General features: G+C 53.5%; 5 protein-coding genes across 5 annotated transcripts; 3 read left to right on the top strand and 2 right to left on the bottom strand.

The window, feature by feature from the left end:
* Positions 1 to 1,733: 1,733 nt before the first annotated feature.
* Positions 1,734 to 3,206, top strand: BDZ83DRAFT_759030 (amine oxidase; the record flags this gene model as incomplete). The annotated part of the gene is made up of 2 exons (XM_060515125.1): positions 1,734 to 1,931; positions 1,986 to 3,206. The coding sequence occupies 2 exons, from the start codon at positions 1,734 to 1,736 to the stop codon at positions 3,204 to 3,206; spliced, it is 1,419 nt and encodes a 472-aa protein (XP_060357135.1).
* Positions 3,207 to 4,075: 869 nt separating this feature from the next.
* Positions 4,076 to 5,589, bottom strand: BDZ83DRAFT_725205 (uncharacterized protein; the record flags this gene model as incomplete). Its single annotated transcript, XM_060512726.1, has 6 exons — positions 4,076 to 4,499; positions 4,557 to 4,652; positions 4,711 to 4,828; positions 4,892 to 5,038; positions 5,094 to 5,328; positions 5,395 to 5,589. The coding sequence occupies 6 exons, from the start codon at positions 5,587 to 5,589 to the stop codon at positions 4,076 to 4,078; spliced, it is 1,215 nt and encodes a 404-aa protein (XP_060357134.1).
* A 1,059-nt stretch (positions 5,590 to 6,648) lies between these two features.
* On the bottom strand, positions 6,649 to 8,706 carry BDZ83DRAFT_645309 (tannase and feruloyl esterase). The gene has a single exon (XM_060509836.1). The coding sequence runs from the start codon at positions 8,306 to 8,308 to the stop codon at positions 6,701 to 6,703; it is 1,608 nt and encodes a 535-aa protein (XP_060357133.1). The 5' UTR covers positions 8,309 to 8,706; the 3' UTR covers positions 6,649 to 6,700.
* A 2,211-nt stretch (positions 8,707 to 10,917) lies between these two features.
* Positions 10,918 to 12,852, top strand: BDZ83DRAFT_714498 (cytochrome P450; the record flags this gene model as incomplete). The annotated part of the gene is made up of 5 exons (XM_060511657.1): positions 10,918 to 11,492; positions 11,546 to 11,614; positions 11,685 to 12,281; positions 12,331 to 12,437; positions 12,502 to 12,852. The coding sequence occupies exons 1-5, from the start codon at positions 11,027 to 11,029 to the stop codon at positions 12,850 to 12,852; spliced, it is 1,590 nt and encodes a 529-aa protein (XP_060357132.1). The 5' UTR covers positions 10,918 to 11,026.
* Positions 12,853 to 13,889: 1,037 nt separating this feature from the next.
* On the top strand, positions 13,890 to 15,253 carry BDZ83DRAFT_725202 (Alpha/Beta hydrolase protein; the record flags this gene model as incomplete). Its single annotated transcript, XM_060512725.1, has 5 exons — positions 13,890 to 14,342; positions 14,414 to 14,785; positions 14,845 to 14,919; positions 14,975 to 15,145; positions 15,206 to 15,253. The coding sequence occupies 5 exons, from the start codon at positions 13,890 to 13,892 to the stop codon at positions 15,251 to 15,253; spliced, it is 1,119 nt and encodes a 372-aa protein (XP_060357131.1).
* Between the last annotated feature and the right edge of the window lie 738 nt (positions 15,254 to 15,991).

Here is a 15,991-nt window from a genome sequence, read left to right as displayed (position 1 = left end):
GCGCGAACCGGCCTCAGAAGGGCTCTGCTCACCAATCGCGGTCATCCAATCCACATATGTATCGACAACACCAGCGTTATACAAGGCATCCGCGGCAAGGCGCCGGACTCGTCACAAGACGCGTTCCTCGAAATCCAAGAAGCGGCCAGGATATTTGATATACGGACGCACTGGTCCCCGGGACACCAGGGCATCGAAGGAAACGAGGCCGCGGACCGGCTGGCCAAAGAAGGAACGACACTGCCGGCGCGGATGGGTCAAATGGCAACACTAGCGGGCATCAAGCGGCTTGCAAGGGAAAAATTACAAAGCCAGCACAGGAGATGGTGGTATAAAGAGCGAAGGCCGCGGTACGCGGACTTGGGGCTTGAGGCAGCTCTGTCCAGCCCTCCTGAACTGGCCTTGCCGCGGGCTACGTTACATCACCTGCTGGCGGCACGATCGGGTCACGGGGACTTCGAGCAATATCACCGACGTTTCAACCACGACGACGCTCTAATGATGTGCTCTTGTGGAGAGGCGAAAGACGTGGACCACCTGGTCTACTGTCGACTAACGCTGGCGAGGAGGCAACGGTGGCCGACCCTCCACTCTCGCAGTATGCCCGAGCCCATAGGTCCTATGGGATCTCTCGAGGCCTACTTCAAGAGATTAATCACCGACCCACGAGGCTTCGAGGCCTTTCTCCGCGTGACGGACTTCTTCCAGAAGATCTGTCTGCGGTAGCAGCATCCACACCTAGGTAGATGTGAGTGCGGACTACAAAGAACCTCCCGATTCCAAGGGACGATTTGGGAAAGAATGAAACTGGGGCACCAGCGGGAACCGGGGACAGACAGAACGCGTAGTGGCCACAAGGCATGATTTGGAGGACGATGTAAAGAGACGACGTACTGTAGAGTAGGTAGCCTTGGCTCACGGCCCTCCACGCCATATACCCTTCGGGAGGTCTGCGGTAAGGGCTCTAGCCCGGCCGCCACGGCGTTAAATACAACAACAACAACAACAACAACAACAACTTGTGCAGTGTATCCGTAACGGTTCAGTCAGTGACCGAATGCGCCATGCCGAAGATCTTGATTATCAACCATTGAAAGAAGGCCTCTCGTATCTATCTACAGATTCTCAGGGAACTTGACGCTTAGTCTCTCCCTCCTTCAAAGCCAGTCAATCACCTTGAGCAATCAATTCATAACACATACTGCAACCACCTTCAACTCTCGTCAAGAAATCTGAGGTATCACTACCTACGCCCATATGCTTGTCAGCAATAATCAAGCAGGCTAGGACGGGCTGAGGTTTGGGTTCGCCGCAATGCATGCAGAACCTCAGTTGCAGAGCACCACTTCCTGACTGGAACCCTGTCATCTTGTTGGACAACGTGCATCTAGTCTCCCCATTGGCAACACCCAGCAAATGGCTCTCGGCGAACTTGCTGCACGTGGGATTAATCTGCTACGCTAAGCCGGGATCAATTCCGTGTTCTGCATCTCACGTCTCCATATCCCGTCCTCCCAACAGCAGCACCTCCGAACGTCCGATGCGTTGATGCGGCGTAGCAAAATGGTATCTATGTCCTACTTAAGAACTCATCTACGAATGCCAATTACCTTGGACTCTTTTGTTGCCCTCGTCATCTCAGTTCGCATTACCAGCTCATTAGTGGCGATTGGCAAAGGCTTGCATCTTTTTATTCTCCATTGCCACCAATACTACCGGCACCAAAGGTCAAGATGTCATCACTCATCGGAGTCGCTCTTGGCATTCTGTCACTGGTGTCAGCAACAATCCTACCTACCGGCAACAGGACAACTATCATCGAGAGAGATGTTGTGATTCTAGGCGGAGGTGCTTCTGGAGCTCACGCAGCCGTGAGACTCCGCGAAGACTATAACAAGACAATCGTCGTCGTGGAGAAACAGGACCGCATTGTAAGTGAGAATCAACTAGATCTGAGAAGAGTGAAGAGCCTAATTTACACTCAGGGCGGTCACGTCGCAACCTTCACAGATCCCGAAACTGGAAATCCATTTGACTTTGGTGTAAACTCGTATACAGATTACGGCGGCGCCCGCGACTTCTTCGCCCGCTTCAATATTTCTGTGCAGACTCCAGTCAGGCAGGTACTGACGACCACGTATGCCGACTTCAGCACAGGAAAGACTACCAACTACTCCTTACCGGCTTCCGCGGACGCTACAGCTGCCCTGAAGGCTTATCTCGAGCAGTGTGAGAAGTACGAATCGTACATTCTTCCCTCCTATGCGAACTTCCCAAAGACAACCGTTGGTGTTCCTGAAGACCTTACCCTCAAGTTCTCCGACTTCGTCAAGAAACACAATCTTCAGGCGGCTGTTCCTCGTATCTTCCAAACCACCGGCCTTGGTCTGGGCAATATCGCCGACCAGACAACGTTGTACGTCATGCAGGGCTTCGGCGCACCCATCACTCGGTCATTCCTGGGCACGGTGGGTTCCTTCGTGCCTGTGTCCAGGCGCAACCAAGACATTTACGATGCCGTTGCAGACCTCCTCGGCGACGATGTCCTCTACTCGTCCACAGCTATCAAGACCTCCCGTACCGAGGACGGCGTGGAGGTTCTTGTCCATGGTCCCGACAATAAGCAAACACTGATCCGGGCCAAGAAGCTTCTCATCTCTTTTGAGCCTACGATCGCCAACTTTGACGGCATTGATATCAGCGACGAGGAGGCGACTGTCTTCTCAAGTTGGGAGTGGACCACCGTCCACGCCGGCATCGTCTCTCACCCTTCCCTGCCCATCAGCTACTCCCTCACGAACAACGTTCCTACAAACTGGATCTCCCTTCCTAAGACTCCCTTCGTTGGGCGCTTCGATTACCTCGGCGACGACAACTTTCGCGTGCTCATCACCGGCTCCTCCGATTACGATAGCACTCAGGCGCAAGCGCTGGTCAGGAAATCCCTCAGGTTGCTAGCTGACGCTGGCACGATCCCGAGCCTCGGTGCCGAGCAGCTCAATGTGAAAGCCTGGGCTAATCATGGTGCCGTGAGTCTGCGTGTGCCTGGCGCTGAGCTAGCAGCTGGACATATTACCGAGCAGTACGCTCTTCAGGGTCGGAGAAGCACATACTACACGGGGGCTGCGTGGTCTGCCCAGTTCACCACCATCTTGTGGGAGTACAACAACCAGTATCTCCTACCAAAGCTGCTGGCAGAGTTTTAAAATGTTATGATGCCGCTTCGAAGGGCTGGTGATGAGGAACATCCAGCAATTACCTTATACCAGCAAATGATGGATAATATCGTTATCAAGAAGGGCCAAGGTCGGAGAGACAACACTTAAGCTATTATTCCATCTCGTTGTTCTGAACGTCAACATAGAGTAGGCAGTGCAAACTCCAGGGCTGGGTGGCAATCGAGTCTCTCCGATGCTGCAAACTTCCATGAGTCTCGTCACAGCAACAGAGTGAACCAATCACGAACCGGTGGGAATGTTTGCACGCCTCGAACTGATCCGCGGAGTCCGCCGATCTAACAAGCCCGCAATACCCGGAAGCTCGCCTCTTTCTACAGCCCATCTGTTTTCTGATGTGGAATCTGCTAAATTTGCTAGGTCGGAGACATGCTTTAACGGGATCGCGTCCCGGGAATCCCTGATGTTACTGCAAGGAACGAGCCCCAGCTGCATTGCATCGGGCTGGGACCTCACTCCGCCCGCTGACAAGGGCCCCTGATCCAGGACCTTGTCAACAAAAGCGCCATTTTCGGCCTTAGGATAACAGAATATCATCCCATCGGAACGCGATCGCAAAAACGACTTGATGGTACGGGATTTTGTCTCATCCGTCGGACCGCCCTCGAACATTGTCAGGTGATGAAGATGTATGTTTGGATTTCAAGATGGTCTTTGCTGGCCTGGAGATAGTCACGAGTGAAGCGCCTTGAGCGAACATTGAGAACTTGGAACGAAGAGAGGCTAGTCAGTCTACGTATGCGGCCTGACACGTACATGTGTACATGTTGTTCACTGCATGTACAATCAGACGCTGAAAAATATCTGTCTTTTATGCCGCTCGTGGACGATTAGAAATGCTAGTCAAGATGTTCAGATCTCCTGGCAAATTCCGTAGTCTTGATGATCCCATGTAAGTTGCTTGAATGGACTTGTATCGCGGTTTCTTCTTCTATGCGCAAGGCCTTGCTGAGATCATACTCGCTGAGCATTATGCCTGCTGGAGGTTGCACGGTATGAAGTCTGATCTCACCCGCTTGTGTGCCGTATCGTGGATCCAAGACCCATTCATCGAGTTCGTACTGATCGCTTCTGGTTGTCCCGTCACTACGGCTGCGGAAGGTATCGTACTCGAGCGTTCTCGGTCCAGAGCCTGTCTGTTGCGACCGCTTGCCACATGCGTCTGGAATATGCTGATTATATGCTGATAGGTTGAGTAACTTGTTGACAAGAGGTTTCAAAGCCGGTGCGCATGCCGCGATGATACCGACCTGCAACTGTAGGCTAGTTGCGAAAGCATTGTTAGCTTCGAGCCGCCGAGCTTTCAGTAATCGTACCTACAAGCCCCAGAATTGGATACTTCTTTTGAAAGTTTTGTCAGGCTCGCTGTCGTTGTTGAGCTGGTAAACTGCTTTGATTATGCCCATCGCGACAGCACTTGGGGTTTCATTAGTCACGGGAGTCAACTTTTGACTCTGAATCATTTGATACTCACAAGTACCCTAAACTCAAGATTCCAATTGCGTAGAGGCGTAGTCTACGTTTCATCTGCAAATTCCATATGATTGGCACAGGCAGGGTGGCTAGCACTACGTCCGTGAAGATATTAAATCCTGCAAGTGACTGAGCGGTGATCTCATGGCATCCCAGTGAAACGGCATCGGAACCTGACTTACCTGTGTTGATGATACCAAAGAGGTTGATGTTATTGCCATCCTTACACTTGGGAGGCGGTGTTGTGTTCCTGTCCCAAAATCCTGACATGGGTTTGCAGTGGAGAAAGAATGGAAACATGCCGCCAATCGAGTAGAAGAAGACGAGCGCTTAGTTGAGTTGTCAGTCATCGATGGAGGACTTTGATGGCTGTGGCAAACCTACCAATCGTTGACCATAACGCCCACTTGTACCATCCAGTCTTACTCAAGCGCAAGAGACTAAGTGTGATGGAAACCTTGAGAAACATGAGAGCGCCGGCGGCGGAGATGATGGACTGCCAAAAGGCAACGTGATTGAACACGACGTAGTCATATTTCTTGTCGATAGTCAAGAAGTGCTTGCCAAGACCGTACTGTGCCTGAATCACGAATGCGATCCATCCTCCCCAGGCACAGAGCTACAAACTCGACCAAGTCAGTCTCTACGAGCAGCAAAACTGGGACTTCGATGCAGTGGTACTTGCCGCCGATAAGACCATGACCGCATCGTCCCACCCAGGCGCCTTGATGACCCATATTCTGGCGTATATCCGCAGCGCAACGCTCAACTGCGCCAGGAGATGGAAGACAGTGACGATGGCGATGATGCGCGCGGTGTTGCTCTCAGCGGCCCATGCCGGATCCAGGGGCGTGGGAGCCGTTCCGTTTGTGTTGTTCATGTCTGCCCATCATAGGTCGTCACGAGTGGTGTCCGCTGCAGATTGTCAAGATGGCGACAACCAGTAGAAAAGGTCTGCTGGGAAGCAGCATGGTCTGTGTGTGTTGGAGTGCCGACGGCAACTATCGTATTCATTCAATCAGTGAAGCGAACGCGAGTTGGTTCAAAGAAACTTTGAAGGTGAGGAAACTTTGAACTATTTGCGGCAATGTTCAACAAGCGGCGGTAGTTAAAACTGGCTGGGAACCCTTTTAGAGTTGGATGTAATAGCCTATTCAAACTCCAAACCGGAGAATTTTCTAATTCATGGATCAGGCTGTGTAAGGTAGCGAGGGTTCGAGAGGCAAGTTGAGTCAGATGCGTCACATAGTCGTTGTCTCTCTGGGTTTCAATGAGTTGGGTTAGCATGCGCATTTTGTCAATGTTGCACAAGTTTGGACTCATTCAAAGAAGAAATTCGATTTCATTCATTGTTTTTCCGTCAGGTCTAACTCCATAGCAGGCTGCACATTGGTTATTGTGAATACCTTGAGCGGGTGATCGAACCGGGCTGCCTTAATATAGGAGAGGGAGTTTGACGTGATGCCCTCTTAGAGTTAGACGCGCGACCTTCTTATCAAGAAGCACCTTCCGGTGTAGTCGATGGCCGAGCGGTATGATTCTCGACCTGAGTGGTGAGAGCGTGTGTTGGATCACGGTCCTACATAATGCCATGGACAGCTTCTTTTTTGAACATTCCTCATCATAGTAATTTGGTGTAGAGCAATGTTACTACGTGTTACCTGCGTATTCATATTTGTAACTTTTTTAATGGAATACGAGGACACTTTGAGAAGGTAGCGAGTTCAAGTCAAGGTTTCATTTCCTTTTTTGCCCTCTCCCTCTACGGGAAGAGAGACAGTGGGAATATCAAGTGATTCAGGCTTCCAGCATCAACAGCGTCAAGTGCACACTGAGGCAGTCATCAGACAATTATGAGACGAGTTCCCCGACTACTTGTCACCTTTGTCATGCAATTGGATAATATCACATGTAATCTTGTCAATCATATTATGGTAATGTGCTGTGGACAATATGTACATCAGAAGCAGACGAAACCCAAGAAAGAGACATTATACACAAGTCCAGCTATCAGGAGAGTTTGGGTCTCCGGACTTGTACACGTTACGCGTGGGGTACTTGCAGTGCTTCCTCGTGAAAGCAACCTGGCCGCCCTGCGTACCATTGACAAAAGCAGTGCCGAGGATCGAATCCGGCGCGACGCCCTCCTCAACCCACCGAACAATGGCCGATAGAACATTGCGCTCAGGCTCGAACCCGGCAACGGCAGACTCCTTGTTGCCGATGAAGCTGGCGCCGGGACCGCCGCTGCAGTGGTTCATGCCCGAGATGCGGAAGTACCGGTAGAAGTCGTCGAGCTGCGCGGACGTGAGGCCCATGGTGCGCGAGACGTGGTTGTAGTAGCGCGCGCTGTTGTCGCTGCTGATGATTGGGTCCTGGAGGCCGTGGTAGTGCAGCACCTTGGTGCCGCGGTCCTTGACGCCGGAGAGGTCGCCCTTCCAGGTCTCGATGCCACCGGGGTTCTGGGCGGCGGCGGCGGCGTAGTCCTTGGGGCCGATGGTGGCCGGGTCCCAGGTCGTGTCGTTGTAGATGACGTTCTGGAACCAATCCGTGGTATAGGGGAACGCGCGGCCGGCGAGCAGAATCTGGGTGGGCTGGCCACCGGGCTGGAGGCGGGGGTAGACGAGAGTTCCATCTTGGCCGTACAGGTCCGAAAAGACGGTGCGGACCGTCTGGGCTTGCACGCCGGTCAAGCAGTTTGCCGTCTGGTTGGCGCCGCAGATGAGAGACTCGGGGCGGTACTGGCACAGATCAGGATCCTCGATGATGCCGTCGACGTGGCCGTCGAGACCGTCGCACTGGTTGAGAAGGTCCTTGTAGACGAGAGTCCAGAGATCAGCCGACAGGAAAGTCGGCTTGTCAGAGGTGCCGGTGGCGGTGAAGAAGTGACCGCTCCAGGATGTCAGGTTGTTGAAGGCGAAGGCGGGCGCACCGGCCACGATACCATCAAAGTCGTCGGGGAAGTCCTGGGCTTCTTTGAAGCCCTGCCTGCCGCCAGTCGAGCAGCCAAGGTAGTACGACTTGGTGTGCTCCTTGCCGTAGAGTGCCTTGGTCGTCTCCTTGCCAATTACGACGCCGGTGTGGAGGGATCGGTAGGCAAAGTCCTCAATGGTGCCGGGGTTGTTGAGGAAGGGCGAGCCAATGGTGCCGTTGTGTCCGTTGTTGGCGCCGACTGCAGCGAAGCCTCGGGAGACGGCGTAGGCGATATCTTCATATTGGATACAACCTCCAGTGCCTCCGTTGCCGGTGCTCAAGAACCGGCCGGTCCAGTTGGAAGGGAGCCAGGCCTCGATACTGACGTTGCTGATGGGTCCAGTGGTGGTCAACATGGACACACGGCAAATGTCGACCTCGACGACCTGCCCAGGGCGGGTGCAAGTCGGGTGGTTCTCTGGGAAGGTAATGTTGGTTCCGGCAGAGACAGGAGTGGAAAACCAGACGGTGGTGTTTGGCAACTTCAAGTTGTTGGCGAGGGCGCTGCAGTCGTCTGCGAAAGCGCTCATGACGTACTGGGCCGCCGGCACCAGCAGCATCGCAGAAAGGTTTAGGGACTTCATGTCGGCGAATGGGCGTTGGATAGGACAAATTCCAAGGTCCATTCGAGGCTGGCGATTCGCTATCCCGATGTGTTGGGACTCAATGGCTTCTTTTATAATGGCAATGGAGTATGTACTTTAGTCGACCTGGTATTCAGAAGTAAAGTAGTCTCCAATGTGACGATGCCAGGCCGTTCATCTCAACACAACCCTGGCAAGAAGACTAGTAGCAAATCGATGCCCACCCTCGGCGATCCCTTCGGGTGGCGTGCCGGTCGGCGTGGAGTGACGGCAGTTAACCACGGCATGACTGGACAAGGCGACCTTTCTGACAAAAGCAAACACTGGGCGGTCTATGCCTGATTCAAGGCGAGCATCTGAGAGAGCTCTGACAGTAATAGAATGAGGCATAGTGACCTGCCTTTTTCTCCCCACACTGGTAGACTACACGTGTTAGCTTGAGGGGATAGCCATGCATCGGCAATGGCGAGTGCGGAGAAGGCGACCAGGTTGGGGTATGCTCTCCGGGGGTTGATCGCGGCGGAAGAGTCTTCTACCGGGCCGCAGGCAGGACTCGTCATCTTCACCTTGTGGCTTTTGCTCATGTGAGCAAGAGCCGTGGCACTTTACTTTACTCTGAAGTGGAAGTTGGACCGCGCGCGGCGAGCAAGGAAGAGAAGACGAATCTAAAGCCAGTCCAACTCTAAAACTGTGATGAAGCTTGTTTGGATAGTGGAGGCGTTTGCTGACGAGAAGAGCGGAGAGTGGAATTAGCGTAGCCTGCGCGATGGGGAAGAAACTGGAGAAGCGCATTTCCCCAGTGTCACTAGATGCAAGGAGACGCTTCTCCACGTGCGGGGAGACGCCGGTTTACCCGGGGGCTGGGTAGTCTGGGCCTTGGAAACCCAACGTTGGTAGCGTTCGTGACGGAGGAGCCAGAAATCGTTCTCCCAAGAGAACGGAAGGTCGCTATCGAGCACCGGGTTGTTGAGTAATCGTACAGATTCACAACTCGAGAAAAGTGTGATATGTGTGTTTCGAGAGCTTCAGAGATCACCGTACGGGTGTTCCCTCGTTGTTTCTCTTGCGGATCCATTCACATTGCCTCTTTGAAAAAGTTTGATGTTTCAAGAGTCAGGACTCTGAACAAAACACGCAAAAATCCGCTGACAGAGGCCCTCAGATCGTTCGAGTCGCGCGGCGGCCCGACAAGCAACACCCATGAACCTGACGGTGCCTCTTTTGTTGCAACCATTTGCGGGAGTCCCTGTAGATCTGACCCTCTCGAACTCCTTGACACTGACAGTTCTCTCCCACGGAATCAATTTGTTTCCTTTTGCTGATTTCTTGCTTATGGATCCTACCTGCATACGCGTCCAGATGGCCTTTACTCCCCTTAATATCGAGAAACGAATGACGTTCAGAGCGGCCTGCCAAAACGAGACGTGTGTGAGGGCTATACCTGCGGCATTATCCTCGGCGTCATCTAATCTTTTTTTTCCATCTACGACGTTGCACACATGACACCTTGGCATTCCCTGAATGAACACTTTTGCATTTCTTCCAACCACGGATCATGAAGTTTTAGACATAACCCGTGCTGGCTTCCCGAAGATTTAGTGCAGAGGGGTATTTGGGGTTTCGGCACGCTGCGTGACTTAGCTGCATGATGTTTTGCGCCCCCAAGAGGGGGGAGTTGAGCCGTGAGGAACGCAATCCGACTGACTCGGAAAACCCGGCGTCCATGTCATGTCCCATTCACAATCTCTCCCATCTGGGGACCCGCCGACCGAAGCCAAGTCGGCGCAGCCGTCGATCATCACTTCCAAGCCATAGCGATAGAGTGAGGCACTTTGTCTCTTTCGGTCCGTTGGTACAAGGGCTATCGCAGACTTTGCACCGCGGGAGATTCCGCCTGCTTGTCAGTCATCCGGTCGAGAGAAGAAATTGACGCTTTGGTCGCCGCTCCGGGCACCACTGTTACGCTCCCTATGGAGACGCGACTGGAGTAGAGTCGTTGATGTTCAGTACACTACGGAGTACAACTACAGCCAAGAGATAATCCGTAGTAAAGCCGCCTACAAATCCGCTGTGTTATGCCCGTACGGATAACCTCCGACTAGATCTCGGACCCGACGACGCGGAGCTAAAGGATGTGTTAGTACTAATCATAGACCCGGCCGGCAACCATGAAGCCGGGTTTCCGCGTTCTATTAGCGCACCCACACAAGCAGTCAGATTAATCGAGCCCGGCGGTCGTAGTCGCTGCCTCCCCCTTCAACCTGACGTCTTGAATCACCCTTTATCGACCAGTAAAAACACGAACACACGTTATAAAGAGCTCAGGACTGTGTGTTATTTTAATGATGCTTTCAGCAGCCAATATAGCGGTCCGAAAGACAATTCGCGCGAAGGTTTCGGACCGAGCCACAGCTCCGCAGTAGCTTTCTTCATCGACTCAATCACTTCCACGCCAGAGAGAAGTCTATGTACTCCCTAGCACCTCGTACTCTTCGCTATTGAGGACCACGGCGAAAATATCGGGCGACAGGTTAAGTAGGTACTTTGAGCCAGGTCATCTTGGGAGTCAGGGTAGCAGTCGGATTGAAGGAAGAACGAAAAGCTTTATTCAAATTCATAGTGAATAGGTCAAATTGAAAGAATTTTTGTATCTCAGCTTTAAAGCCTGGGCCTTGATTCGTGACCCGTCGCCTGTACGGGGAATAGTTTCCCACAAGCCACCTCTGAGATAGTGTCAAGCCCTGCTCCGATCACCACATCATGGACACGAACGTATCAACCACATCAGCCAGCTGGGCAGAGTTTGCGACCCTAAAGCTATCCTCATCGCTTCCTGCGTCCAACTCTAGCCTCTATTGGCTAGCTTTACTCGTGATAGCTTCAGTCATTGCAGCACCTCTTCGACACAAGTTTCAAGATGTCGAGATCTACCCAGTCATCAACAAGACCAAAGAGGAATACCTGACTGGCGGGAGAGCCCTCCTCGCCAAGGGAGCCAAGAAATATGGCGGCAAGCCGTTCAGGGTCTTCACCGGGCAGGGCAGCACCCTCACGGTCCTGGCGCCTGAGTTCTGCTACGACGTGAAGAATGACAACCGCTTGTCCTCGACCGAGTTCCTCCTGGCCTACTGGCAGGCTGGGACACCGGGGTTTGAGCCGTACTTTAGCTCAGGAAGCGAGCTCATACGTGAGATGATCCGAACTCATCTCACTCAGAGTGATGTTGGTAAGTCTTGAGAACCCGGCCAGTCTCACACTTTGCTCATCTTGACTGCGCAGCCAAGTTATCACAACCGCTCGCAGACGAAGCAGCCAGCGCTCTGAAAGACGTCTTCACCGACAACGAAGGTACACTACGCCACCCGTTGATCTCACCACCCTCACTATGACACTGAAGCCTGTCTAACACCGTTCTCAGAATGGCACGAAATCACCCTTGCCCCAACAATCGCCCAAATCGTCGCCCGCGTCTCCGCCCTAGTCTTCCTTGGCCCCGAACTCTGCCGGGACCCAAGCTGGCTCACCATCACGATAAACTATCCCCAAAAAGCCATGGCCGCCGCCAAAGTCCTCCGCTCCTACCCGGCCCCCGTCCGCCGCTTCGTGCACTGGTTCCTCCCCTGCTGCCGTGAGCTGCGCCAGATGCTCCGCACCGCGCGGCAGGCCATCGAGCCGATCCTGCAGAAGCGGCGGGAGCAGGAGACCGAGAAGGGTGGCGTGGTATTTGATAACGCGTTGGCGTGGATCGAGAAGCTGGCGAGGAAGCAGCAAGATCGCACGGCGCAGAATGCGGCGTTTCAGCAGCTGGGGTTGTCGATTCTTGCGAATGCTTCGAGTACGGATATGGTGTCGCAGAATTTGCTGGATTTGTGCGTGAATCCGGAGGTGATGGGGGCGTTGAGGGAGGAGATTGTGAGGGAGACGAGGGGTGGGTGGAAGAGCTCGACGTTGTACAATCTGAGGCTGTTGGACAGTGTGCTGAAGGAGACGTTGCGTCTCAAGCCCATCGCTTCGGGTTTGTCTCATAATTCTACACCATTGCTCGTTTGCTAATATCTCGATAGTGGCTCTCGGAAGGCGCGTGATGGAAGATGACGTGAAGCTAAGCGACGGCACCGTGCTGCCCAAGACGACCGGCGTTGCCGTATCCTCGGCGAACATGTGGGATCCCGTAAGACATTCCATCTCTTGCCAACCCTCCCTGACAACCTGATGGCTAATTTTCTCTAACGCAGGAGATCTATCCAAACCCAGAATCCTTTGACGGCCGACGCTTCCTTCGGATGCGCGAGGGCGGCAATAACGAGCATAACGCGCAGCTCGCGAGCGTGTCGCCGGAGCACATGGGCTTCGGACTCGGCTCGCACGCATGCCCAGGTCGTTTCTTTGGCGCCAGTTCCGCGAAGTTGATCATGTCGCACATCTTGCTAGGGTACGACTTCAAGCTGGCTGATGATGTGGATAAGAGTACAGTTGAGCCCATGCGCTTTGGGTTCTCTACTTTGGCCAATCCTAGGGCAAAAGTCCTGATCAGACGTAGAAAAGATGTTGTTCGAGACGATCGAGGGAATAACGACTATGCTTAGGTACTTGGGCTTCATGGTCCAGATGCGCGGTTTGGAAGGCAATACGGCAACATCACGAGTCTGCAGGAGCTATTTTTGACCAGGGATGATGAAAAAAGTTTGGTCTGGTCAAGAGTCTCACCCCAGCCTGAAGCTATCGTATGATGAGACACAAAAAGGCGATTCTTCGCCGAGAACACCCAAATCAGCTTGATCATAGAAGCGACTCCTCATGAAAAGCATGTGCGATATCAAGAAACCCGGGACTTCGGCTCGAAGAACAGCGATGCGAAAGCGAGAAACTTCTCGTCAACAAGCTTCATTTTTGGGTAGCACTGATACCACGTAGCCAAGCAAGATATATCGTTTACCAAATTGATCGCGGAGCCTCTGAGCAGTCAAATCCCCAAGAACGGGAATCTCCGCCCAAGCGATTGGCGGAAGAAGTTTCCGCGGTGAGGGTCGCATGGCGGGGTTGGCTCGAGAAGCTCAACCCATCATCAGAGGTGGTCGGTTTTGCTGCTTCGTAGCAATACCTCATCTTCTTGAACACGACTACAAACCCGAAAATGTGCCATCTTTCTGAGCAGGCTTCCGGAAGATACGTCCGAATAGGATTGACTAACGTATGTAAAGGGACCGAGGCCCGCTCCCCCCGATGAAGGAGCAGGGAGGGGCAGCCGCGTCTCTGGCCTTGACCACAAACATGTTCTCTGTACACGAGGGATGATCGACGGAAGGGTAGGGCAGAATCAGGGACGAAAGCTTGATAGCTGTAATTGTACAGCAATGAAGCCCTATAGACAAAAACAGTGGTACGGATGCGGCCGAGAAGTGGCGGGGGATGGGCAAGCCTGATTGACGCGATGTCACTTGGCTCATGGACACGGAGGCTTACGATCCGGGGCACCCATTGAAGCAGGCCATGTCTGCAGAAAACCTACAGAAATAGGACTTGGCGATGAATAGATAAATCAACAAAAGAAGCTTCCTCGCGATCCCTTGGAAGGGAACTGCTCGTCCATCATCTGCTCACCTCACATGAAACCATCGCCAACATGAAGTCCATCCTAGGCATGGCCCTCTGGGCCCTCTCCCTCCTTAACCTCGCCCTCGGCGCCGAAGTCGTCCCCCGCGCAACCTTCACCGAGGTGACGGACTACGGCTCGAACCCGACAGGTACACGCATGTGGCTATACGTGCCGCAAAACCTTGCCGCCAAGCCCGCCGTCGTCGTGGGCATCCACTGGTGCAGCGGCAGCGCGCAGGCGTACTACCAGGGCAGCCAGTGGGCGCGGTACGCCGAGACGTACGGGTACATTGTCATCTACCCACAGACGCCGTACACGCGCGATAACTGCTGGGACGTGGCGAGCAAGATGACGCTGACGCACGGCGGGGGCGGCGCGAGTAATTCTATTGCCAACATGGTGAGCTTTGTGATTGCGCAGTATGGTGCGGATAAGAGTAAGGTGTATGCGACTGGTATCTCGTCTGGTGCCATGATGACGGTATGTTTTGACTTTTTCGCCGTGCTGTAGAGCAAGAGACTTCTAACATGGTGGTCTTCGTGGTCTTGTAGAACGTCCTCGCGGCGACGTACCCCGACGTCTTCGCAGCCGGCATCGCCTACGCGGGCGTTCCGGCCGGCTGCTTCATGTCCGCAGACGACATCCCCGACTTTTGGAACTCGACGTGCTCGACGGGCCAGTCCATCTGGACGCAGCAGCAATGGGCCAACGTCGTGTACAACATGTACCCCGGGTACACGGGAGCGCGGCCCAAGATGCAGATTTATCACGGCACGGCGGACGAGGCGTTGAACGTGCAGAACTACTACGAGACGATCAAGCAGTGGACGGGGGTGTTTGGGTACTCTGCGACGCCGCAGTCGTCGGTGGCGGACTTTCCTAGGAGCCCGTATACCAAGTACGTGTTTGGGGATAAGTTGCAGGTGCGTTTTGATGCTATGGACACTGGTCGAGGGCCATTAGGAATGACTTTGATGTGTAGACTTTCTTGGGCACGGGCGTGACCCATTCGATTGATGTGTTCCCGGAAGAAGACCTGAAGTGGTTCGGTTTCGTGGTAAGATACGGTTGGGAGTGATGTTTCGTTGAAGACAAGCTGACTGCTGCTCTAGACACCGGTGAGCTCTTCGGCTGCTGCGACGGTTCCTGCGACGACGAGTCGCGCATCTACGACGCTGCGAACCTCCACGGCGGCAGCGACGACGACCACGGCAGCTGGAGGATCCGGGACGGCACCTCAGTGGGGTCAGTGCGGCGGGGTCAACTGGACGGGACCGACTGCGGTGAGTTGCCACGGTGTGATGAGGAGGAGACTGAGCTGAGTGCTGACATTATTGGGATAGTGCGCGAGTTCGTTCACGTGTGTCAAGGTCAATGACTGTGAGTGCTGATGATGCTTCTGAGGTCTGATTGAGTGTGCTAATGGGTGTAAAGGGTACTCTCAGTGCCAGTAGTGGCGCGGAGTGAGCATGGCAGTTGATGATGATTGTGCTGAGCATCACCAGCAAAGGATCATGAAGGTCGGGTCAGGATACAGATTGACGAGGATGAGGAATGCTGATGAAAAACAAAGAATACCCTGTTTTCAGCGTCGAGGTCTAGGTCTAGACTTCTAGAAGACAGACGAGAAGAGAAGCAATAAGCATTCAGCTGGCCCTGGCTATTCTCTCATGATGCTGCTCGCAGGCGCATGGTGCACGTGTTTTCCTGGATTGATGGTGAGGTTGTCAAGATGGAATGCGACGAGGTCTGCAAGCGGCCGTGCAGCAGCGAGAGTCGGCCATCTTATGATGCTTTTCCCTCTTCAGAGGGAGGCGATTGAGGGTCCAGTCCAGGTCTCGGATTTGAGAGAGAAACCCTTTCCGCGAAACATCAGCATTCCAGCGGTAAAAAGCAAACATGCGTCTCGGTAGAGGGGACCGCGATGAGGTTTTGGTCTCACAGTCTCACTTGAGACTGACGGAATGAGACACTGGCCGATGAGTGAAAATGCTCTGAATGACACCATGTTTGTTTCATTTGATCAGTCAGTCGGCGAGTGAATCTGTAGGTGAGTGAAAAGGTTTCCAGGTGAGTGTGTGAGTGGATGTAGTGTATGAATGAGTGAGGCTATTCCCAGGGGTCCGTGA

Source organism: Colletotrichum acutatum, assembly GCF_030867785.1.
Source record: "Colletotrichum acutatum strain CBS 112980 chromosome Unknown BDZ83scaffold_310, whole genome shotgun sequence".
NCBI classification, from domain to species: Eukaryota; Fungi; Ascomycota; class Sordariomycetes; order Glomerellales; family Glomerellaceae; genus Colletotrichum; species Colletotrichum acutatum.
Note: the sequence above shows the minus strand (reverse complement) of the source record. Positions and strands in the feature narration are given on the sequence as shown.